At 42.1% G+C, this 26,049-nt stretch overlaps 2 protein-coding genes across 4 annotated transcripts; one reads left to right on the top strand and one right to left on the bottom strand.

Moving 5' to 3' along the window:
* The first annotated feature begins 469 nt into the window (after positions 1-469).
* On the top strand, positions 470-12,652 carry srpk1a (SRSF protein kinase 1a). Of its 3 annotated transcripts, XM_070839338.1 has the most exons (17): positions 470-556; positions 1,240-1,294; positions 4,030-4,157; positions 4,419-4,527; positions 5,012-5,099; positions 5,385-5,472; positions 5,950-6,056; positions 6,568-6,733; positions 6,823-6,848; positions 6,971-7,196; positions 7,342-7,719; positions 7,908-8,008; positions 8,281-8,388; positions 8,522-8,591; positions 9,714-9,806; positions 10,837-10,929; positions 11,243-12,652. In XM_070839338.1, the coding sequence occupies exons 1-17, from the start codon at positions 544-546 to the stop codon at positions 11,425-11,427; spliced, it is 2,034 nt and encodes a 677-aa protein (XP_070695439.1). In that variant the 5' UTR covers positions 470-543; the 3' UTR covers positions 11,428-12,652. The 3 variants fall into 3 exon arrangements, with proteins under 3 accessions (XP_070695439.1, XP_070695441.1, XP_070695440.1); XM_070839340.1 differs by lacking the exon at positions 9,714-9,806; XM_070839339.1 differs by lacking the exon at positions 10,837-10,929.
* Positions 12,653-13,443: 791 nt separating this feature from the next.
* lhfpl5b (LHFPL tetraspan subfamily member 5b) lies at positions 13,444-15,928 on the bottom strand. The gene is made up of 2 exons (XM_070838919.1): positions 15,517-15,928; positions 13,444-13,721 (listed from the first exon to the last, which is right to left on the bottom strand). The coding sequence occupies exons 1-2, from the start codon at positions 15,923-15,925 to the stop codon at positions 13,444-13,446; spliced, it is 687 nt and encodes a 228-aa protein (XP_070695020.1). The 5' UTR covers positions 15,926-15,928.
* Between the last annotated feature and the right edge of the window lie 10,121 nt (positions 15,929-26,049).

Raw genomic sequence — 26,049 nt, 5'->3', positions numbered from 1 at the left:
AAAAGCAACAAGAAATCAGTGAAGAAATGCAGAATTTATGTTTTTATGGTACGTTACGAAAAGTGTCTCGATTACAGCTTGTGATGAATTTTTTAACTGAAAAATGCTCACGATCAGATATATCAGTCAATTATTTTCAATAAAAAATTGGAGAATTTGCCCCAGCCTGCCCTCATTTCTGAGTCTAAACCCAATTTATTGTCTTGTAACTAAAAACAATTAATAACCACCACATTTAACATTGCAGCTACCTGCCTGTGTTATTGGTTGGATGAGTGAAGCCATTGCCAAAGTGAATAAAAGGTTTAAAAAAAAAACCCAACTATTTGCCAATAGTACTACCACATAAAATACTTCCTTATGACAGACTGCCTCTGTTGCCCTGCAGCTCCAGCGTAGCAGAAAAAAACACCCACCAAGGTTTGTGCTCAGGTGGAGACATCACTGGGGAAGCTCCCCTCCAGCCTAACGAGTCAGTGCGCATGCGTGGAACATTCGATCACTGGTGGTGTGGCTAACGGCTAAGCTAAGGATCCAGCCAACATGGAGAGAAAAGGTAAACCCTCCGCACCGACACGCCGCACACTGCACGAGTAATGTTAGTCCGTGTGTGAGAGAGTGTGTGAGAGTGTGTGTCTCGATGCTGCAGCTGATGTTCCCCCAAATGTAAAGTTCAGCCGAGCCGCATACATTCAGATGGTGGTTTAATTGAACGCGTCTGTCACGCACTGTTGAGCTACGCTAGCTCTCCAGACATTAGCTTTAGCCTCAATGGGACATGTCAGGATTAACTAGCTACGTTTAGCTATCTGGTTCTCTCCATTTTCACACAACAAATGCTGAAACACCGACAATGTTAACCAGGCGGTACTGTGTTAACTGACCTGCTTGCCAAACCAGAGTCTGAAATCATCGCTACTTCTCTATCGTTACAGTCCTTTAGAGGAACGGTTACCTAGTTAGGTGGATAGCTCACTGATGTAACGTTAATGTGAATATAACTGTATAAAGATGGCTTTCAGTATCACACTGACAGACCGACAGATGTGCTGCAATTGTGATTTAGATGGTGACAGCTGATGTGACATAATACACTGCACAATGACCGAGTTTCGGAGCTGTAGGGTGAGGTAACGCTGCTTGTATCCTTTGCCTCAGACGGTGCTAGACAACAAATGGCAACCAGACAATGGCAAAATAATTGGTCACTGTTTTTTTTCTCTTTTTTCCCCCTAATAGTTCTGGCACTCCAGGCGAGGAAGAAGAGGGGGAAAGCTAAGAAGACCAGCAAAAAGTGAGTTTTTAACCCCTAGTTAGAGCATGTCGTACATGACACCTTCCAGCATGCATGTAGTCAGTCAGATGTGGTTGTTTGGTGCAATTTGGCACACGTGCTGTCTGTACCAGGTCCAGGCCTTAAGGTGTTAGACTGACACCAGATCCTTGACTGCATGCTTGCACCTGATTATTAGTTTCTTTTTGGTCTGTGCATGATCCTAAGATCAAGAAGTGACAGGTTGATTAATGCATCTTAAAAAGAATGACCAGGTTGAGCTTTTTAGGTTGGTTTCAGTAGCTTTTCATGTTTGCATGGGGTTAAAGTAAGGCCAGCGACGTCATTCATTTGGTTATTTTAACAAGATGTAAGTTGCAATCAATCTGTATAGAATGTGCAGTATGCAGTTCTTGAAATAACCCACCCGAAGGCTACATCCCACTATCAAAATAGTTTATGAATGATTGCAATAAGATGACGCAACTTTTGGGAATCAAAATAGACCACTCGAGTGTTGATCTCCTATACTGATTGTTTTAGTGCACGTGACAATCTACTAATCATGCCATCAGTGGCATCCTCCGGAGTGTTGCATAACAGCCTGAGCTATATTTAAAACCAGAGAATGAAGAAGCCCACATCAGCCCACCGAAGCATGGTGTTTCACTGAAAACAGCGCTATTGCAGACACTCACCTCCTGATAGTTTTATCTTCATGCCTCAAACTGGCATGTCCAGCCAGTAGGCATAAGAATCATATGACACTAAGAAACTAAATATAACTTAAAACACTACCGTTGCATGCCACAGTCATCCTTGCATGCTGGGCGCCATATGTATAGTAGAGCAGTAACGCTCACAGTCATGTTGATAGACGACATGGAGGAGTGTTGGAGCTATAGCTCTGAATCTGTTGTCGGGGTAAACATTAGTTTAATGTGATCCTCACATCGAAAACTTACATCAGAACGCACTTACTTCACATCTAGTGTTGAGCACCAGCAAAAAATTCGAGCAGCCATGTTTGTTTTAATGAAAATATCACTAATTAGATTTGTGTTTGGTTCCACATTTTAATAATGATTCTTTTGGTTCATCCCTGCCTTCATTCTTCAATAGTCAGTCAGTGAAGAGCCGTGACCGATTATGAGAAATAAAAATTATTTATGATTAATCTTTAGCTCTAATTCCGATTGCTTTCGACAAATTGTGTTATTAATTACAAGACTTGCAGTAACGCAAGATCAGCGAATGCATTTTAAATCGGAAAATTAGAAAGGCAAAATTGTCATAAAATGCTAAGCTATAATTAATTGCTGCAGTTTGTTTTGTCACTGGTGCACAAACATGCGGTAAAGCCTCTCTGCTTCAAATACCCTTTTCAGGCATGAATAAGTAGGCTACAGATATGTGGAAACCAGCAGCCCATTTGTCAGACACTACAGACCAGTTTAGGAATTTATTTGAATGTGATCTCGGCTCCCTTGGCTCCCATGGTGATGAGCAGCCTTAATCTCCTTTGTGGAGGAAGTAACATCAGGCTGTTTGGCTTTCAAGTTAATATTAGCAACTGAACTGTTGGCAAACACGGATTATAGGATGTTACACACACACACACAGACAGGCAGACAGACCGATAGACAGACATGCTCTCATGGCAATGCGATTTTTATTACTCTATAAAATGACTGAATATGTTGTTTTCTAATTGGAGATCTCCTGAACTGTGAAGCGTGCACCGTTTGCCATCCAACACATTAGCTGCTGAAAATGCCCTATTGTGCTTGGTTGAAACGCCACAACTGCTACATTTTAATTGCACACCTAAACATTTTTATAACTTAATTAGTGAAACCTCAAATGAGATAAATTTCAATTAAAAAAATCTAAGGAACCCTTCCCCTAGGCCATCCTGTTCAGTTCAACTGCTTTGATAAATTGTTAGCTGCACTTACAAACTCGAAACTCAAACTCCAGAAACTACCACCAGATTCTTCATCTGACAACCTCACAGGCTTGTACTCTAATCTTTTTTTTTTTCTTTTCCCTTACAAATGATGATGCGTTTATTTTTTCTTTTAAATGCAGCTGCAGCCTTCTTGAACCTGATACCAGTAATCTATTATTGAGATCATCCAATATAGAATACTGAAGTCCTGATTCAGCAGTGTTTTATATTTTCCTAAAAATACAGTTGCTCTGCACACACTTAACTCAAAATAGGACTGCGTTAAAATTAGTAAAGTCATTCTGGTTCAGACATGTGTTGATGGATGAATCATTTAAAGTTTCCTATATTTTCTATCAAGTCCTTAAGTGGGATATCTGTAGAAAGAGGAGTGTTTGCATGGATCTGTTGTGGCAGGAAGGATTTGACAAAGATTTTAACAGCTGCTGCCAGTTTAAAGAAAATATAGAAGTTCAAATGCAGTTTTCTAGCTCTCCGGTGTGAATAATGCCAGCTGCTGCTCTATTTTGTCTTGTGAATAGTTACCTGTAATGTGTTAAACAGGATTTGGGTGTGGCAAATTTTATGGAATGGACATTAATGAAGGTTAACTCTTTACCAACACATTTTTGTCACCTTTGTGAAGTATTTGTCAAAATATGAATCCATTTCATTAATTACAAGACATTTTTTGTTAAGACATGCTGTGAAATTTAATACTACTGCACTAAGACACGAAAGATGTCAGGGACTCTCCTTCCTAATGAAGCTTATGACGGTGGGTGTGCATGTGTTTGTCTATCAGGCAGCCAGTTAATCACAGAAATCGACAGCAGCCCCAGCTCGAAGCGTCGCCTCAGGAACCCGAGGAACCTGAGGAGATCCTTGGCTCTGATGATGAAGAGCAGGAGGACCCTAATGACTACTGCAAAGGCGAGTCCCGTCTTACTTAGTATGTTTACATGCACATTATGCCCCAGTTATTTTTAATAACTAAGTGTTTGTAGGGTTTGTAGGGTTTGCAGTAAATAAACTAACCTAATTATGGTTATTATTCATTTCCTTAATTTAACTCAGATAACCCAGTTGCACTAACCAGAGGTTTGTCGCACTGAGGTTGAAATCACTTATGGTTGACTGTCTATATTGGTTGTTGATCTGTCTAGTGAACAGGTGTCTTTCTTCTTCATCTAGGTGGCTACCACCATGTGAAAGTAGGAGACCTTTACAACGGGAAATACCATGTCATCCGGAAACTGGGCTGGGGACACTTCTCCACTGTGTGGCTCGCATGGGACATCCAGTACGGGCCAAAGTTTACTCTACATTATTACAGCATTACATTGTTTTGTTTTTGAGGCCTGAAGTTGGATACAGGATAGAGGGCAGCATGACGGTGCAGCGTGTGTGTGTGGGGTTTGCATGTTCTCCCAGCGCTTGCGTGGGTTTTCTCCGGGCACTCCGGCTTCCTCCCACAATCCATAGACAAGCACGTTAGGTTGATTGGAGACTCTAAATTGCCCGTAGGTGTGAACATTAGCGTGGATGGTTGTCTGTCTCTATGTGTTGGCCCTGTGATTGACTGGCGACCAGTCCACGATGCACCCTTCCTCTCGCCCAACGGCAGCTGGGATTGGCTCCAGCCTCCCAGTGACCCTTAATGATAAGCGGTATAGACGATGGATGGAAGTTTGGTACAGACTTAGTATCAGCTTCCTGTGAGACTGTTGTGGTAGGACCTTGTACAGGGCTTCCTGTCAGCTTCCTGACTTGCTCTGTGGTTACAGGGTGAAGAGGTTTGTTGCTATGAAGGTGGTGAAGAGTGCGGAGCACTACACGGAGACGGCAGTGGATGAGATCAAACTGCTCAGATCTGTAAGTAGCTGAGTTAATTGCACACAGCAGTTTGGGGAGTTGGAGTCACATAAATAAACACAGTAAATGTACCTAAACATGTACTGATGACATCGGAGATAATGTATCTATCACAGTACATACAGCACAAGGACAGCAGCACCCCGCTTGCGCTGCAAACCATTACAGCCACAACAGTTACTGATGAAGAGTCATCTATGTTAATCCTGTACTGTTCCAGTCCGACATTAGAAAGTGTAAATCCTCATTGTTTTGATTGCATTGTTCCTTTTTCTTTGTTCCCAGGTAAGAAACTCGGACCCCAATGATCCCAACCGAGAGATGGTGGTCCAGCTGCTGGACGACTTCAAGATTTCTGGTGTTAATGGAACTCGTATCCTTTACAGCCAAATACTGCTAATGCTTCATGGTGTTTTGTTTTTTCGTGACTCCGATTTGATCTGTTTAATTACTTCCTACTGGAAAGACTAAAGCCTGTAAAGTCTCAGATAATACTTTGTCAAGGAAAGAATCATTCTCTCCCCTGGTGTCAAATTTAGCTTGAAAGCATTATGCAAGTAACAAGCAAACAACAGGTGATGGATGATTGTGTGTCCCACCTAGCGCGACACTTTGGCTGAGTAAGATCCCCTGAATGCCACAGGGATAACTGCAGCTGTAATATGAGACTCCCTAACACCACTGTTGTGTTTGCACTCCTATGACCTGCCCTCTTTTCAGTATAAATAATGCTACTTCTCATGTACATGAACGAGCACGTAGTACCAACGTGTCCACTGAATTTTCTTCTGATAGGGTTTCAGGTTGGCTTTACTTGTGTTGTTAATATCTTGACTGTGGTGATCTTCAGATGTCTGCATGGTGTTTGAGGTTTTGGGGCATCACTTATTAAAGTGGATAATAAAGTCCAACTACCAGGGGCTGCCCCTGCCGTGTGTGAAGAGCATCGTGAGACAGGTAACACAAGACACAGTGTGACACCTTCTGTATGTTCGGGACTCTTGATGAAGGTTCAGCTGTAGCTTTCACTAGTTGGCACGAGCCAGGTAGCCTCCAGGCTGTGTGAGAGGGGGAAACCAGTCAGGGCAGGGCATTTTGTGATGGTTAAACATATAACAACAAGCAGTGTGACAACATGACCGATGCAGCGAGGAAAAAATGTATGTGCTCTTTTTTTTTTTTTTTAAGCTAAGGGGGCATTTACAAATGACAGATTCAACAATATAACGTCAAGTTGGATAATTGATTTTACAGCAGATATTTTTACCATATTTAGCAATTTACATTGATTTTATTTCGTTTTCAGTTTGCTCATTACCTAGATTTGTGTTCCTGAGAGGCACATGTGTATCAGCCTTTACTCCTCATATTTTTACAATGTGGATATACCTGAAAGAAGACTAAAAGATGTTCGGTTCAGATACAGTTTTAAAATCAGTTGATCATCCTCCATTCGTTCCTTTCTCAGGTACTCCAAGGACTGGACTACCTGCACACTAAGTGTCAGATCATCCACACGGACATCAAGCCGGAGAATATCCTGATGAGTGTTGAAGAGCCTTATGTTCGCAAGCTTGCAGCTGAAGCCACAGAGTGGCAGAGGGCTGGGGCGCCTCCCCCCTCTGGTTCAGCAAGTATGAGACACACAAATATGCATGTTCATATGAACTTTCATGAGCACAGTTTGGTAACAGTATGTACTCATCTGATATTCTCTTTTCAGTAAGCACAGCGCCTGCTCCTAAACAGGTAAAGCCCTTCTATTATTTACTTTTTGCATAGGACATCAGCTTCTCACATTTTCAGTATAACACATATTTGAAGTCGCTATACGCGAGAGCTATCTTATTTCTACTATTTGTCTCTGACAGGCTGTAAAAATGTCCAAGAACAAGAAGAAGAAGTTAAAAAAGAAGCAGAAGCGTCAGGCAGAGCTGCTAGAAAAGTGCATCTTGGACTTGGAGGAGATGGAAAAGACAACAGAAGCCCGAGAGGAGGAAGATTATGAAGATGAGGACCCACAGTCTCCAAAGGGACGGGCCTGCGCTCCTCTCAGACAACTTTCTCTTCTGGGGCGAGAGAATGAAGAAACGGAGGGTAAGAAGCCAACGTCACAAGAGTCACTTTTCAAGTACTTTTCAAATGTTTATTGCTGTTGGTTAATGTTCTGTCATGGTTTTAAGACAATAATAAAATCCCTGGTATGAGTCATTTGTCACCTGTCTTTTCCTGATGCACCCAGAGAGCACTGTGAATGCAGATCTCATGAGGGTGGGACCAGAAGGGCCTTCAGAGGTGAACTGCAATGGCCATGTGGAGGAGGGCCAGAGGCAGTCCCTATGGAGGGACGAAGACCAACACAATGGCAACTCAGAGCCCACAAGTCAGGAGGAACAGCGCCAAGAGTCCCCTGTTCACCCCGTCTGCAACGGCGTGGACACTGCAGATCTCGAGAAGCTGGACGCTGAGGTCGAAGGCAGGGGTGCTCACAGCAGTGGAGTCGCTGAGAGGTTTCTTCATGCTGGGCTGCAGAAGGAAGAGCTGGAGCAAAGCCTCTTGCAGGGAGACGAAGATGATGGGTCTGACTGTCCATATAGAGCCGAGGAAAGCCTGGGAAACGGTCAGTCAGCCAAAATCAGCACATCTACTAACTGCTTTATGATAGCTGTTTGCTCTGGCCGTGCTGCTTTGGAAGTTTAATTAAGGCTCAGCCATGTGAACTTTAGAATATTGATTGTTAGGCTCTTCTCTTATCAGATGTTTAGTCCATCCTTATCTCTCTGTCTCTCTTTCTCTGCTCTGATGTAGGCAAGCTAACAGCAGGCTCCCTGCTAGTTAACCCTCTTGAGCCACTCAATGCCGACCAGATCAAGGTCAAGATTGCAGACTTGGGAAATGCCTGCTGGGTGGTGAGTCGCTTGATAATGACCTGAGGGATTGCCTGATTAAGGATGAAGCCTTCCAGCGAGGGACACGTCCAGTGTCATCACGCTACCAAAATAGAAATACTTTAATCTTCCAGCTCTTCATTCAATTTGGTGTATTGATCTACGAGTCCACACACATAATTCTTGCATTTCCCCATTGTAAGAGGACACAGTCTGTTACTTACACATGTCATAGAGTTTTGTTTTTCTTTCTTCTCTCTCTCTCTCTCTCTCCCTCTCGCCCTCTCTCTCAGCACAAGCACTTTACAGAAGACATCCAGACACGGCAGTACCGGTCCTTAGAGGTACTCATCGGTTCTGGATACAGCACACCGGCCGATATATGGAGCACAGCCTGCATGGTGAGTAAAAAAAAAGGTCATAGTCCAATTTATGTTGGACAGAAAAGACCTAAGAGACTGTATGAGTTGAAATGTGTCCCTTCTTTATACAGTGTTTTTTCCTGTGTTTCTGATGATTGTGTTGTCTCCGCAGGCCTTTGAGCTTGCCACAGGGGACTACTTGTTTGAACCACATTCTGGGGAAGATTATTCCAGGGATGAAGGTACTGCTGGGACTTCTTCCTCTTCCTGTCCATACTTTGTTTTGTCCAGTTGTAACTGCACAGCCTTAATCCTAAGTGCTACATTTAGAAGTATTTTTGAAATGTATGCTACACTGGTAAGAGAAGAAACTTAGCAGTTATTGCTACTGTGAAAAGCTTCATGGTGTTTTTCTTGTTAAATTTGCCTTCATTGATTATATGTGAGGAAATTTTAAATGGTTCATAAAAAAAACACTACAGGGTTTCACAGTAAGCAAGGCAAGTTGTGACTGTCACTCCAACTTATTGTGCTGTATGCATAATACGTTGCGGTGCATTTTGCTTAAACTTTCGCAGAGTTAACAGCTAAATGAGGTACTCCATTACAGTGATTTCAAATGGTCTCATATTTAGAAGAAATGTAGATGTGAATCATGTGATGATGAGTACCAATATTCCTGTGTTTATTTCCTTTCTAACACCTCAAACCACATTTTTACTGCACTGGAGATGGGGCCATCTCTCATTTCCTCGCTTGTCTTTTCTTCATCTCCTCACTCACTGTCCACGTTTCCTCCTTCTCCTCCATACGCTTTCTTTATGTTAATGTCGGCTTGCTGCTTAGCTTGAGGTTTCTGTACTGACTTGATTCTGCTGTAGCATGTCAGGTATATGTCAACATTTAACCTTCAAGTTATTGGCACATGCCCCCGCAGCTGTGAATCTGCTTTTTCACCTACAGAATATGAACTTGTGATGCTACTGCTTATTATTTTTCCACTTCTTTCTCTGTGGTGGAATTGTCCTTTTATGTACTAACCACTCATCCTGTACCAGATTCTGCTGTACAAGTTTTAGTGTGTATGTTTTCAATCAGATTCAATTTTCATGGTTTGTTCTCTAATATGAAAGTGAATGGCATATGTGTTCAAATGTTTTTAATAGCTTTTAATGTGAAAAAGTAATGTAGGCTTCACGTACTTGTGCTTCTTGTCATACAAGGCTGTCATCATCCATCGTTCCTAATACATTGTTCATCATGACTGTTTGCCATCTCTCCTCTGTCCCCTCTCCCGTATGCCATCTCCTCTTCTCTCCAAACTTCTGTCCTCCCTCTCACCCTCTGATGTGCCTCATTTCCAGACCATCTTGCTCTCATGATTGAGTTGCTCGGTAAAATCCCGCGTCACTATGCTCTGAGTGGGAAATACTCACAGGAATACTTCACCAAGAGAGGTACGCCACCCCTCTGTCTTTGGCCCGCCCTGGGGACGGTGGAGGGGCGACGAAGGGGCAAGACTCCTGTCAGCACATTCAGATGGTGGTGGTGTGTGCAGGCCTGTGCAAAACAATGAGCAGTGCCACTAGACATGTTTTAATGTGTCAGGAGTTGCCTGGTGGAGTTACATCCAGTACCTCCACAGCTGTAGCCAGAGGACTTGGCTGGATACTTGATACTGTATTGATCGCTACAGGGGAAATTCTCCGGAATCTGAGTGCAAGGTCAGCCACAGCAGTGAGTGATCCGGTTTTACCCCATTTGTTAAAATGCATTTAGCTTAAACGTAAAACAGTCATGAGATTACAGAAAAAGTAATCAGGGTCAAACGTCTTGCAGTGTTTCTCCTAATTACAGGCCTGAGGTTGTATAAGATGAGTTTCAGAACATAAAATCTTTTAAGTGACACTAAAAAGTACAAGAGGTTACAGTTTTGCACCTGTTTCATGTTCAGGAGCACTTCAGCAGGAAAATCACTGCTGCTCACTGTGGCACGGCTTTAATAACATAACCCCTGTAATGCTTCAGAGCATTGATTTGTTGATATAGTGAAGTGTTAAAGTTAGGGGGGAAATGTTCCCGTGTACCTGTTTCAACTAGTGCAAATAACAGGTTTATAAACATGATAATGTCGGGAAAAGGCTGATTTCTGATCCACTTCATATTCCACCCTAGTTGTGGGTTGAATTTGTCATCAAACTTTGAAAGTATTCCATCCAATGTCTGCCTGACTGCAGCGGCAGTCCTGAGTTTAAAAACCCCTGGAGCTCTTTAATTATCTGGTGGCCATGTTTGATGCCCTGACTTCTAGCTGCAGGTCTGTGCACCCCACCCTCGGCAACAGTCTGGTCCATGTGCTTTCAGCCTTCCCCTCATCCCTCCGCCCGCACACCCAGAGTGGGCCTGTGACTGGGACACTGTCTGACCAATCTGTCGTTTGTCTCGTCTGTGTCTTCCCCTCTCCTCTTGCAATCGTCTGCCGTGCAGACCACATAGCGCTGATCATTGAGCTGCTGGGGAGCATCCCACGCAAACTCATAATGTCCGGCAAATATTCCAAGGACTTTTTCACCAAGAAAGGTAAAAAAAAAAAAAGAAAAGAAAAAAAGAAACATCAGTGTCAAGATTGGAGAAGGTTTTCTGTCTGCTCATGGCCTCGAGTTGCCTCTAATAGTCTGTTGAAAAATTAGAATAGTTTTTTTCCCAACAGTAGATGTTATTATTCAAAAGAAATGTTTTGAAATTACATTGCCATTTAATTAAGTAAAATGTTTAATGCATGTCATAGCAAGATATTTGAATTCACAGGCTTAACTGCCTTGTAGTGAGTTTACACGTGGGGGAACTGCTCTGCTGCTGCATGACCCTCTGACACAGAGCTCTCTGTCTGCAGGTGACTTGAAACACATCACCAAGCTGAAGCCGTGGGGCCTGCTGGAGGTGCTGATTGACAAGTACGAGTGGCCCCGTGAGGAGGCCGAGTGCTTCACTGACTTCCTGATTCCCATGCTGGAGCTGATCCCAGAGAAGAGAGCCACGGCCGCAGACTGCTTACGCCACCCCTGGATCTCCCTCTAGTGGAGACCTCTGGCCACCGCACCCCTCTCCCCTCCTCCCCTTCCCTCCCCTTCCCTCCCCCTCTCTCCAGAGACTGCAACAGATCACTTTCCAGTTTGGGCATATCAAATGAATATTTATTTCTTTTTTTTTCGGTTCATTGTTTTGGACTTCTTATGTTCTTGTTCTTGAACTAATGCTTCTGTGTATGTTTGCTTCGTATTCGTTCTCGGTGTGATGGCGTCGGGAATCTGGTGGATTATATTACTTTGTGGTCATGTTGGCTCCAACTGCTGTGCTCCGTTCACCCACCCAACTAAGCAAACCTGTTATTGTACTGCTAGTGACTCATCCTTGTTTGTTACACTCCTGCACTAAAACCCAAACAAATCAAGGATATGTAGCCTTTATTGGTCATTTTTGTCCCCTTTAAAAAGAACTCGCTATCACTACTTTTCCCGCACATTTTCATTAGTGCTGTGTTGTTTTGTTTTGTTTTGTTTTTTTTTAAGAATTATTTTATCTTATATTACACATGTAAGGTATATATTTTGTATTTGTAAAGTAGGCTTAGGAAGTTGCACACTGGGCTGACATTTACACTGACTGTGGTTATAGCATTTCTCCAGACAGACACTCCAGATTCTCACTGAGGCATTCACTGTCTGATAATGTAGGTCATATTATTTAGCCATAACCAATCCGTTGTCACCTGGTATTTAGTGTCGATAGTTAATTATAATAAAAGAGATCTTTCTTTCTCATGGGAGGCTGGTATTCTCATACACCTATTACAATTCAGGAATATAGTGTTTGAAAGGTTTCAGCAAGATGACATGTTAAGAAGCCCAATTTAAAGGAAAAAAAGTGAAAATAAACTGTATATATCTGTACCAAAGAGTTTGCCTTTATGTATATTACAGTTATGTACAGTTTTTAACAAATCTTATATCTTAGCTAAAATTATTTAGCTGGGTAGCTGTGTTTTAATAAAGTGTATGGAAGATGTGTTCGAGCTCAGTCGTATGTATGGCCAACTGTTCAATAATGTCACTGTTTTTACCATAGAAATGGTGAGATCTGATGTTATGTAATGGTGTCCCAAACTGGTCATATTAAAGTAACCTATGTATCTGTTGAGACCTAGGGAAAAACAAAAATAAGACTCAGTGTCAGAAGAACATAGACTTTATGTGAGCTGTCAATGTACAAGACTGTACAACACACCATACAATAAAAAGGACGTTCATACAACACAAAACCACTGTGTGAAGCCTGTTTCAATGGATTTATTAGGTGTTTGACATATGAGGAATTAAAACACTGCAAATCTTGCCTTGTCATGAAGCAGTAGATTAACTAAAAGTCACTACGACTATGAAACAAACAGCAGAAAATGTAAAAACGAGAAAGTGAGGAGAAGAGTTTCATCCAGACTACATGACATTTGTGGATGATTGTTTGTGGCCGCTGAATCTGTATCACACGGTGGGGTGGTCCTGAAGGTCTGCGTTTATCAGGGGTTTTCTGTAAACAAGGAAAGACACTCTCGTGAATAATTTATCTAAGACACTGGACCTTTGCTACAAATCCATCACACTGGTAAATAGACACCCAAACCAGACTGTCAAATAACTTGTATTATAGTTGATGCACAGATGTCTGAGACCCTCTACATCATCAACAAGATCAATAATTACTTAATAAACCTAATGTGTACAATGTGGTTCATGCTAACAAAGCTAGAAAGTCTTTGTACTAATACTTTTAAGATAAATGTTTACTTGATTGAAGCAGCATATGATTGACCAAAAACTTTATTTTGTTGTAATATGTTGAAAATGTGTGTATCAAATATGATACAGTGGGTATCCCAAAATCATCATTGGTTTTATGATTCTAAATGATATTCACTCTAATAGGTTATTAAAATGATATCTTGATGTTTGTAACCCCTGCGTTTTTATGGCGATGACAACTCAAAATGTTTACAACCAGCATTCAGACTCCTAATACCGATCTCAAGAGCGGAGGCGTTTACATCCCTGCTCTGGTCACCTGTTTGCAGCAACTCTTACCTGCTCCCTCCATCTCGAAGTCATCCGGCAGCAGTTTGTCCTGCCGGCTGCCGAGGGTGAAGGACAGAAATGCCAGGAGCAGAGCGTCCAGGATGCTGATGATGGCCAAGATGTAGGCCCAGCGCACCGTGCAGTTCCCCAGGGTGTACTTATCCGTCCTCTGGCCACACATCCTCTTCACCTCCGGAGAGTCCCAGCCGTCCGGGTAGATCAGGCAGCCTATCACCATCAACGCAGCTGCAGGGGAAGAAGGACAGTGAAATGGTGGAGGCTTGCAACAATTACCTCTTGTGTGCTCTTACTTTGACGGATAATTATTAGGGAGGTTGATCTGAGCAACCGGCCCTGATGTAGCTCCATATGGTGCCAACGGTTCAGTTTATTTATGGTGCAGCGCGGCAAAAGATGCTCTGTAGTGCTATTTGCAAGATGTACTGTTATGAAAGTTCTTAAATGTTAAATGCTCTTCATCTGGTAAAGTTTCCTCTGGGTTTCTCCCATTTTTGCCATTAAACTTGTTATAATGTAATGTATGATAGTGCATCAGCCACAGGGTACATTTTACTGCAGAGCGGGTACTTACACTTTAAGTGTATTTTGTTGATAGTACTTCTTTACTTTAATTAAGAGGTTTTACAGGATATTTACGTGTAAAGGGAATATTTTTACGTTCTTGTATTACTTTAGTACTTAAGTAAAGGATCTGAGATCTGCTGGAACACTCGTTTCACAGGTCTTTATTGTATGGCAGGTGCAGGTTTAGATCAGTGAACAACACGGCAACGCCTGATCTTGTTACATGTAACCGATCCACCATCAGAGGTGTCAGAGTCTGGGCTGAAACTGGATCCCCTGTTGGCTCCCGCAGTGAAGAACAACACATCTAGAGCCACGCCTGAAACCAGAGAGGTGAGAGGGCGGCTCACGACGGGATGAGTTTATCACCTCACACTCGGATTAGAGGAGGAAGTTCATAAGAGAGGCCTCACTCATCCTTCAGACCCAATGACTCATTTCAGACTTTAAATATTAGATCTTCAGGAGCTGAACTTTGGTAAAGATTTGAAATGTTTTTTTCAATTTCTTATTGTGTGTTTTCGCGTAAAAACTTAGCCTTCATTTGGATAATTAGACGCTGATACTGAAGCAACTATAAGCTTTTAAAAAGTAGAATGAGTGGTGAAGTCACTTCACTAGATAGATAGATAGATATTCCTTTATTTATCCCACAATGGGGAAATTTCACTACTTCATGTTTCTCCACAGATTGTGACCTTTGACCTCAGACAAGAGTTTAACTTAAACTCATAAAACGAAGAGCAATTTTCATCCTAAACCCAGCAGACATTTTGGCTTTACTTATTTCAGAGATGGATATTGATACGATGCTACTCATCTAGCTTCATAGGAAATAACGATCAGTATATTGACATATAATATATTGAGCTTCGTGGCTTCATTCTGTTGTAGGTTGTGTGTCAGTTCTGAATGAACAAATGAAGTCTTTTTTTTTTTTTTGTCTTAATGTATTCACATTCATTTTGGCACTGAAGGCCACCATTTGTGGATGACAGTCTCACTTTCTTTCCTTCGGTAGAAGTGGTAATGTACGAATGCTCCACTGTAAGTAAAAGATCTGCAATCAAAAAGCACACATAGTTGGGTAAATGCACTTTAAGAGTCAAGAGTATAGTGTTATTATTGAAATTGGATCATAACTACTGGTGCACCAGCTGGTGGAGGTGGAGCAACTTTTAACTACTTTATATGCTGATGGGTGTTTTAATCAGTACCTGTGCGTCATATTTTGTACACTGATCATATATTTTATAATAAAATCTTAATCTGAGCAGTGACTTCTAACTATAACTGTCAAATATATGCTGGGAGTTAAATGTACAATATTAACCTCTGTGATGTAGTGGAGCACAAGCATTAAGCTCCATAAAATGTAACAAGTGCTCGAGTAATATACTTTAAAGCTGCTTTTTAGTGCAGTACTGCAGTACATGAGGACCACACTCCTCCTCACCTGAGGCCAGCTGCATCCATGCGCAGATCGTGTAGACGTTCCCGGCGTTGCAGAAGAAGAACAAGCTGAAGCAGACCATGGTGCCCACGATGAGCAGCATGGAGGTCCCCACGAAGAACATGGCGGTCTTGAAGGCCGGCGAGGGGATGGAACCGAAGTCCAGCACGCTGCCCTTGCAGATGAGCTCCGAGGTGAGCGCGTTGCCGATGCAGTAGTGGAAGAGGCCGAAGTATCCGGCCTGCGGGGTGTTGACGCTGTCCCCGATCCAGTAGGGCTGGATGAAGATCACCACCGTGATGATGACGAAGCAGATGGTGAACACGGCCCACATGACGCCGATGGCTCGCGAGTTTCTCACGTAGTTAGTGTGGTAGATTTTAGCAGCCTCCTGGGCAGGAAGCAGGTCCATGTTGGCGAGAAAGTTTGGGAGAAAACACCGTCCGGTCTTAAATGTTCTCCATCCTCAGTGAACCTGTGAACATGTCTCCAAGAAGTTTCTAGACTCCAAGTGTCCACCTGGCACACACACACACACACACACACACATGCATACCCCTACACACAAACACTCCCACTCTGTGGCTGCTTTACAATGACAGACCTGACTCATGCTTCAGCACCCTGGACAGCACCCTCTCCTCCCTGACTAATGACGTGGAACTGACGTCAGAGACAGTGTGGGGCCACAAACACAGACCAACAGACAGACAGACAGACAGACAGATAGACAGATCTATAGACAGACAGACAAACAGACAGATAGATAGATAGATAGACAGACAGATAGATAGATAAATGAGGCACTATTGTATGTTGTCCAGGGGGAGGGGCGCCTGCAGACAGAAAGAAAAAGAGAGAGAGAGAGAGAGAGAGAGAGAGAGAGAGAGAGAGAGAGAGAGAGAGGCTGGGTGATGAGCCACTGCCCTGGACTGAGGTGCTGTCCAGTCTGGGGGGACAAAGGTGATCCTCCCACTGTGGCTGCTCCTCTGTCCCGCCAGGGTGCGGTGAAGGGTTGCTGACATGGTCCATGGCGACCTGCAGCTTCTCTCCACCACCATCCCCGGTGAATCCAGGCTCCTACTCTGCACTGAGCCAGACTTCTTAACCAGCTTGTCCAGCTGCCTGCTGGTCTCAGCTGTCATGCTGCTTCCCCAACAGACGGCAGCATAAAACAATGCACTTACCACCACTGACTGGTAAAAACTACTTTACTACAGCAGTGGAGAGAAAATTAGATACTTTCTATCTAATTATGTTATATGAATATAATTTTGTTATATTTGTTATTTGTTAATGTATTGATGGAAACACTTTCAACGCACCTGCTGACTTTGCTGCTACACATCACACCATCAAACCTCTTGCCTTGTAATTCTGACATAAATTGCTTTTGTATCATTTCTGTATCATACTTTTTGTTTTATTTTGGTTTATATATCTCTTTTTTTCTTTTACTTTGTCATTGTATCTGTACTTATTTCGGTCCTTGTGCTGCTGCAACAACAGAGTTTCTCCTCTGGGGATCAATAAAGGCTTATCTTATCTTAATTTGACAGTCTCCTAATTTGTTTGTCGATAAAGAGAGGTTGCTACTAATTTCATTTTGATACATGTAAGAATAACTGCATAAGCAACACATAGCTAGTATCAGGGAACTTGTCCATTCAAGTACCATTTATAACCACAGTTAACACCACAAACTATCACTCTCAAAGACAGGTAGAATTGATCAGCCCATTTTCTTATAAAATAAGATAATCATTTTAATAGCCATATGATTTACATTTAAGATAATCAAAACACTGCAATTTTGTTATCAGAAGATTAAATGCAACCTATATCTTGTAAAAGTAAACCTTTCACTTTTGGTTCAAACTAACTGATCACCAAGAAAACAACATACATTTATCAGGAATATAACATGTTTAGGGGTTATATTTATATTTGCCTGGCACCTCTACTGCATAGCTTTATTGTTATTTCAATATTTTTAAATGCCACAATGTGATATTTAGTGAGCTGCTGCCAGACAGTATGCTGAACTTTATGGGTGATACACAGGAAGCTTAAAATAAAGGTTTGCTGATATCAAATTCAATATTGCTCAAGCTGAGTCTTCTTATTGGACTGCTGCTTATCTGTAAACTTTCTGCCAGCGACAGGAACGCAATATGGATTTTATTTCGATAAATAGAAATAAAACCTGACATGGATAGATTATGGATTTGATTGCTTTTGCGGAGGGTGTTGGGGTTTGGCTGGATCACCGTGCACTGAACAACAGTGAAACAAGAGTCTGTAGCAGCTTAGAAATGGCACAAATGTGAACACTATGCACATGTGGGCAGCTTCAAATCGCACAGCACACCAGCTGGTCTGTGAGTCCAGCTTCTCCAGCTCTCTCTATTTCTCTCACTGCTGTTTTTTTTTCTATTTTAATTGCCCCTCTGTGGGCTAAGGTAACATATTCAACACCAAAATTAAACCTTAAGCCAAAACAGTGAATCTCATTTGCTGCAGCTCCGCTTTCTGTCTAAATTACCAGAGTGATTTTAATAACACTAACACTATTAACACTAATAGCCTCCTTTGAAGCACAACAACACATATGGTTTCACTCTGTCCAAATGTTGTTTTGTGCCATATTCAGTTTGGTATGACACCTACGGCTTGTGGCTGACAGGGGGCAGCCGGACAGAGCGCACCACCATCTGTACCCTTCAGCCTCCAGTCAGTGTTCATGACAAGCAGCCTGTGGGCCTCCTACATGACACCGCGCCACATGGAGAGACAAGTATTCAGGGATGAGCGGTTGTCCTGCATCCCCAGGAGATCCATGATGGCTCCCTGCAGCTCAGGAGGGACAATCAGCTGCCAGTGGGAGGTAGCAGGGAGGAAAACATGAGCTCTGCCTGAGAGGGGGAGAGGAGAGGAGACGTCACAGTTTAGATAAAAAGACTGATCAAACTCTGAGACGAAAATCGAGGGGGAGCTGCCTTTGAGTGCTGCTCTAATGAGGCGTAATCCCTGATACATGTGACAGCCTCTGAAAGAGTCTGACTGTCTTATCAAGATTTCATCAACCCGCCTATTTCTTCAGAGATGCCTTAAGGAGGAGATGTGGTGTGAAATGGTTGCAGATGGACTGTCCATCAGGGCTTCATGCACACACAAACACGGCTTTATCTTACACTTAAAGAGCGAATAAACATCTTAATAACCATGTTTTCTGGCATGAAGCATTGTTCCAGGCTTGTTTGAAAGTCAAAATAATGAAAGTGTAGTGATATGAGGGAATTAGTGAAATCCTAAAAACCATTATGTTGCATTCAGGGGCCTTGGTTATGAAGTGAAAGATTAATCCATGACCATCTGCTTATGTCCCAGAGCAGTGCTGCCGTGCCGCAACTCCCAGATGAAGATGAAATGTGATGTCTGTCCTAAGGGTCGATGAGCTGGATAAATAGTAGATGTTAACACAAGATGGATGATGAAACTTCTCTAAATCCATTTTGGTTTTACAACCATTTTTCTGCATCACAGGAAGGATCTGACATTAGCAAAAGGATTAAGGTGTTTAACTCTGTTACCATTTCCTCATCTTATTTTAGAAGAGCCACTGCCTCGGGAATATAAATAAATACCATTTCTCTTTGCCTTGGCTTCAAACTCATTCCACCGCCTGCCACTGCGTAACTTTTTAGCTCTTTTTAAGAGAACAGAAGAGAACCGTCTCTTTCTTTTTATGCCTCAAAACAATCCAGCAGATTTCAGACGAAACTGAAGTCGATGGTCCACCTTGTAAAAAACACCAGATATGACCAGTCAAGCCCAATCAGCATCCGGCATATGGACACAGACAAGGGCTTAAAGATTCCAACCTTGTAAGAAACCAACTTCCTAATTGTGAAATTTAATCACTGCTGAATGTCCAAACATAAATTCCACCTGATTTATATCATCTTTTATACCATTTATACCAACTTTTTTACATCTGAACTGATTAGGCCTTCCTATCTTCTGTGTCTGAGATGTTTTATATCTACATTTTATATCTTGAATTTTAGTTCCTGAACCGAGCCCACTGCTAATGCAGTACTTGAGTAATTTGAATATTGTGTACTAACACAAAAAAATTTGTGAACCCTAAAAAAACATATCCTGGAAATTGCTTTCTCTTGAAGACTATTGATAACTCAGATGGAAGAGGCAAAAAATTAGATGAGGGCCGCGATCGTCTGCTGTCTTTGTAGCGTTGTATTTACTCACCTATTGTTCTTGAAAATTTTAGGTACATGGACTTTACTTGATTATTTCCATTTCATGTCTACTTCATGACAAATCAGAGGAAGACATGTGTTCATTTATTTAACAGCTTTAGTTAGTTACTTTACAAATGAAGATTTTACACACAACAGATATGAGTGTAAAAAATATGAAGCATTATTAAAGACTGAACTATCAAGCAGTTTATTCAGTACTACTAAAATTACCTGCACCATGACCAACTGCAGCAGTAAAATGCTGCATAATATATAGTAGTATTATAATAGTTGTGAGGGTTATTTCTGGAATTGCCGTTTTTACCAAGAGGATCTGATTACGGCACAGCACCTATATTAGACTAACCAGCACTCCTGATCTGGATGACACACCCCTGGTTTTCTCATATTAGTTTGTGGTTATCTAATTAAGCCCAAAATTGACATAAAGAATTTTACAAAGCTACATTTTGGTTCTTCCACATCAAAGAGCTTCCAGATGACAAAGGAGCCTCTATTTCATTACCACAAACCAACTGGCACACAGTGAACTTGAGGCTTTTGGCATGTCTTTGGACCCTGGGGCTCCTACACAGTTGCTCTGCAGGGTTGGGAATCCATCCTCACCATCACCCACCCAGGCGCTGTCATTTTGCCCAAAAGTGGATTTCCTGACTGCAATTAGCTGACAGAAAATAGGCAGACAATCAACCCAAATTTCCTTCTTCAAAATGTCTGCATGTACAGGTAATGTGACACACACCAAGTGTATTATTTTCATTAAATAGTAACTAGTAGAGCTGGGGAAAAGAAGGAAGAAGAAAAGAGGGTGAATTTACCAGCAGTGGATATTTCAATCCACCAGGACACCAAGACAATATCTTTATGGTAGTTTATAGTCTTTAAGTGAATGAGAAAAAAAAAATCATTGATGTTGAAATAGGAAACATCAGGATCTACTCCCTAAACAGGCTGTATGAGAGCCACAGATTCATTTACACATGAAGGACTTGGAGGGCTGAGCACACATTTGAATTCTTTAGCTCAGATGAATGACTTAAGCTGAGCTCCTCTGTTTTGTCATTCTTAGACCTCGGGGAGTCAGGTTTGTTTATCCGTTTGTTCAATAATTCTCCTGCCTTACTGCTGTTCAGAGATGCTGTTAAAAACAGTTTGCCAGTTCGGTTTCCTGTGCAGCAAATTTACAAGCTGGAGAGGCAGAGAAAAAGAGAGAAGTACATGAACATTTTCTCTCTGTGAATGACAGATCACAGTACACAAATAGAGTGATGGATAAATACTAAATGTGGATTGCTGTACAGAGGATGGCATTGAATAGATGGGCAACAAGGTGACATTTACAGAGTACAAAGTGTCTGTCTGTCTCACACGTCTAAATCTTAAGCAGAATATAACCGATTGCATTTTTTTTTTGTTGTTTCAGTACCATCTATACCGAACAGTTGTATATTCCCTCTACAGTGTGTCTTCATGGAGACACAGTGCATTATAATCATAACTAACATTGATTTTGCACTCAATTTTAGGCAAACAGGAAAATCAATTACATATGTAATATGTAATATTGTATATATATATAAACACAACATAATTAATAACAATTAATAATTGATAATTAATATTAACATAATTTCTAATGAGCATCTCTTAAATTTGTAATGAACACAAGCACAGGAGGTAAGGGGAGGTTCACTGAAGGACTTTTAGGGACAAAGTGGGGTGGAGAGGTATGTAAGCTGGCTGAGAGAGCAGAAGAGTGATGGCAGATGGCATGAGCAGGCAGGAGTATCACGAGTGTAAACAGGCAGAAGAAGGGTGATTTTGATCCTGAGGCACGAGGGGAAAACAGTGACAGGTTAGGAAACACTTCAAGAGCAAGTGGCCTACTCCATGGTTCCCCAAAAAGACGACCAGGTAAGCCCCTTCAAGAAGGAACTGCTGGACATCAGAGTGACGCCTTGGTTGTTCCAGACAAGGCTCCTAAAGTTTCAGGTATGCAGGATCAAGTGAAGCGTGTTCAGGGAACGAAGGATCAGGACATGCAGGCAGCGAGCACATGAGCCCTCTGCAAACCAACTGGAGTCCAGGCTGAGATGTAGGCTGACCCTGCCTCCTTCTAGGGACTCCAAGGCTGAAGATGGGCAGACGAGTGCCTTCAAAAGGTGACTGCTGGAATGCAGGCTGATGGCTGGCAGGCTTGAGGCTAGCTGGCTGAGGTGCACACTGGGAATACGTTTCTTTTTTTCTAGAAAGGGATGCACGCTGATTGGCTGGATGCTTGCAGAGACTGGAGTCTCCAGAGGAACGGGATGATAAAACCACCACCTGGAACATGCAACCATCTGGGCAAATTTAGGGTCTTGCTTCCAGAAAACCAAAAGGGCCTACACAAAGTCTGACTCCTCCCAGAACACCCTTGGCTGTGTTCTGGGAGCACTGAGGGAGAAATGTGTAGAGATGAGGTCTACCTGGGTGCTGATCTGCATCACACTGTCTAAAAAGGCTCCATTAACTCCTGAAGGGCTTTGTTTTATTGCCCCACTAGGGAGCCTTGGTTGGCCTCATGGAACTGGTCTGGGTCCATCTGTGGTCAGGACACAGAGACAGGAGGCAAGAAGGTTTATTGAATGACTTGGTGGAGAGGTATGACGTCTGGTGCAGGCAAAGAGCAGAGGAGCAAGGGTAGATGGTGCAACCAGGCAGGAGTATCATGAGGGTAAGCAAGCAGATGGAGGACGATCCTGAGGCACAAGGGAAGACAGTTAGTGACAGACTAGGAAACACAGCTTAGGAAACAGGACTCAGGTCTGAAGTGTGACTAAGACAATGATTTGACACCAAGTGGGAGAAGAGCTTGGTAGATATGCTGGAGAGGCGATGAGCAAATGTGCAGGATCCAGGTGTGTAAAGACACACACACAGACACACAGACACACACATACACAAACACACACATACACAGACACGCAGCAACACAAGGCAAGGAAAGACACTGGAGGACGGCCGTAATTGTGCCATAAATTAGCTTTTGAAAGCAGCAATAATCAGTATTTTTATAATAACAATGGATGACTACTTGCATATGAATAAAGCTCCAACAAGTAGTTCATTAATTCAGAAAATTAACTGGCAGACTGGCAATTATTTTGATAATGGACTAATTGTCACATTTCAAGCAAAAATACTAAATATTCTGTGATTTCAGCTTCAACTCCAACATGAAGATTTGCTTTTTTGTTGTTTTGTTGTGTTTTATGTCACTGAATCCTGAAATTATCTGACATTTCATAGACAAGAAAATAATCCATTACTGGAAAATAAGTATGGTAAATAACCAGCAGATTGATCAATAATCAAAATGATGTTTGAAAGGAGTTGTGAATGTGAAAGGAGTTGATCATAGAGATGAGAAGTCTCTGGTTACGCTCAGCGCTGTGGAGCATTTCAGCATCTTTCAGCACATCGTTTTGATTGTCAGGCTTGCTGTTTTGTTTCGCTCTCATCTCCATCGTTTCCAGCTACAGCAGACAGCTATTTTCAGCAAAAAACATAAACAGCATAAATATAAACTCATAAACCCACAGTTGCTCAGCATCCAGCAGCAGACAGACACAGTTTTGTGACCAGCTGAACATATTGGAGTATTTAGCATTTAAAGAGACACATATTTCCCTCAGGATTTGGTTGAGAACAAAAATAGAGCAAAAAGCAAAGTGAATGTTGAACTAACTCTCACCAGATGGAGTACAAGAAACAAGACTTTTTTTTTAAAGGTTCAAGGAATTGGGACTGAGATAAGAATTGAGCAGGGCATTTTACAGATGACAAATTAACTTTTTGGTGGACAAACTATGTTACTGCAATGCTGCTTGTGTACGTTCATGTAAACGCACAGCTGATACGGACAGGCAGCTGAATTGCAGCACTCCTTAAGGATGTGTTTGAGTTTTCACTGAGCTGAAACCACTGCAGATTGTCATTTCTTTAGGAATTAATGTGTATGAATGGATTCATTCACAAGCCATTAAACCTCCCCCGGTCCTTTGTAAATGGGCAAGTTCTACTTCCTTGGTTCATCATATTTCTCTCCATAATCCAATATGAGGTGTGTGAGCTGTTGTAAAATGGCCTGTGGCACTTCTAATAACCTTGGCAGCTTTATTGCATTTATGGCCAACTTTCATCAAATGAGCGACATGCTTATTCCTTGATGTGATTAAGGCCTGCTGCTGAGAGGGAGAGGAGAGTACATCATAATGTTCTCTGGGAATGTGACAGCTATTCTAGCATCATCATATGTTATTTTTGCTGTATTATTGCTTAATGCCATTTTCCTCAAGTGCCAAGTACCTACATGTCTTTGGAAAAGATGCTGCATTCAGCATTTGGATTCATAACAAACAAGCAACCACTATGCATTTAGATGCCAGTGCAATTAGAGAAGAAGAGGCTTTTCATCTGAATATTAACACCCATTTAAAGTCAGGCACTGATTTCTTTTATGATTGGCCCAGAGGAGGGTGTTGGTTTGAGGAGAATATTAAGATTTAGTTAGTCTTATCTACTTGGTATTCAGTTTAATAAACCACTCCAATCAGTGTGCAGGAGGGTTGCAGCATGAGGACAAACTGTCTCTAAGTGTATCTTGAGTATCTATTCATTTCTATAGTTTTAATCTCTCTGGTCTTGTGCACTTTGCAGCATCCCTCTAAACATCGCCCTGTGTTGCATCAAAAGCCTTCGCCCTCAGCAGTATTGTGGCTTTGTTTCTCTGCAGCAACAAAATTTGAAGACAGTGAGCTCTGCGAGTTTAGTGCAGGTGTTGTAATGGTTGCAGCAGCAGTGCTCAGGACAAAAGCTGAGCGTCCACATGTGTGTGCTCCTCTCAGAGCAGCAGCTCTGAATCAGCTTCTGGTCACGACAAAACCCAAACCTCATCCTCCCCTCCCTGATGCCTGACCCCGCACTAATGTCGCCTCCCCTTCATTACGGCACCGCAGCTTCAAAGATTTTTGTCCAACCGGCTCTGAGGCCAATTTTCTTTCATCCCATCTCTGTTAGAATTGGCATGGTTTGGCAGCAGAAAGCAGGAGCTGATCCAGATCTCAGCCAGACTCATCTTGTTATTTCAGACAGAGAAAAGAGCATGATGGGCTTTCACACCCTCAGCGACCCAGCACTGCTGTATTTGGGAGAACTGGAGCATCCACAATGGTTTCGACTCTCGGAATGTGTGTTTGGTGTCACACTAATGAGATTTTTTTTTCACCACCACAGATGCTCTGCTTTTGTACAAAAAGAATAATTGAAAACAGAAAATGCCTCAACTCATTGTGGGCTCTCATTGCGTTGATGAAAAAAATCTTTTATGGCTAAGATTGTCCAAGAGGGGGCAGTATGCCATTAAGTGTGTTGAGTCAGGTCACTTATCAGAGTGTATGCACAGAGGATAGATCAAGAGAACACTTCCACTCAAACAAACGGATGAGGAACATACTGTCCTTAATGTTCACACATGTGAATTTCCATACATACAGTCATTTGCAATAGGAACATTCATCAATATGAAATATAATGTTTAATGTTTATTTTTCTTGCAAGGGAAACCCATGTTATCTTTTGATGTTGAAAAGGACCCTGGGTGTATTTTACACAAGTCCTTTGTGGTGGGATGTTCTTTGAAGAGGCTTCTGAATCCTCCAGAGCGATTGTATTAATACACAACATTCAGTTACATTCATTTTCATATTCAAACATCTACTTTAAAAGTCTTTTCCTCCCTCCCTGTGTTTCTGAGATTGAAGCCCAGTGTATGTGTGTGTGTGTGTGAACTTGATATTAAGTGTGTGACGGGGTCATCATTTAGTCCTCCTGACAGACTCAATCCCTCTGATAACACAGCTGCTATTGGTGCAGCGATACCAGCTTCACGTCCGAGCTCACACACACCGCATGAGATATTAGGTTGGGGTGCAGTTATGCAAGGGCACGCATGACAAGGAGGCATATTTACCTCAGGGGTGAATCTCATTGTTATTTCTTCCTTTCTGACTTCACCTGGTTGACTCATTGGTGTGCAAAGAGCTCGGGTTCTGAACTTTGATTGCGTGTCTATGCTCTTGTTTTGTATAATATCATCGGCCATTCAGTGATTAAAGAAAACACACCTATAATTTTAATCATGATGTGCAGTGCCCTTTTGAAATGTCACCATCAATATGTCTGTCAAGTGTCCTGCGCAGAGGCGAGG

This window comes from Pempheris klunzingeri, chromosome 11 (assembly GCF_042242105.1).
Source record: "Pempheris klunzingeri isolate RE-2024b chromosome 11, fPemKlu1.hap1, whole genome shotgun sequence".
NCBI classification, from domain to species: Eukaryota; Metazoa; Chordata; class Actinopteri; order Acropomatiformes; family Pempheridae; genus Pempheris; species Pempheris klunzingeri.
This window is presented reverse-complemented; position numbering and strand designations above follow the sequence as displayed.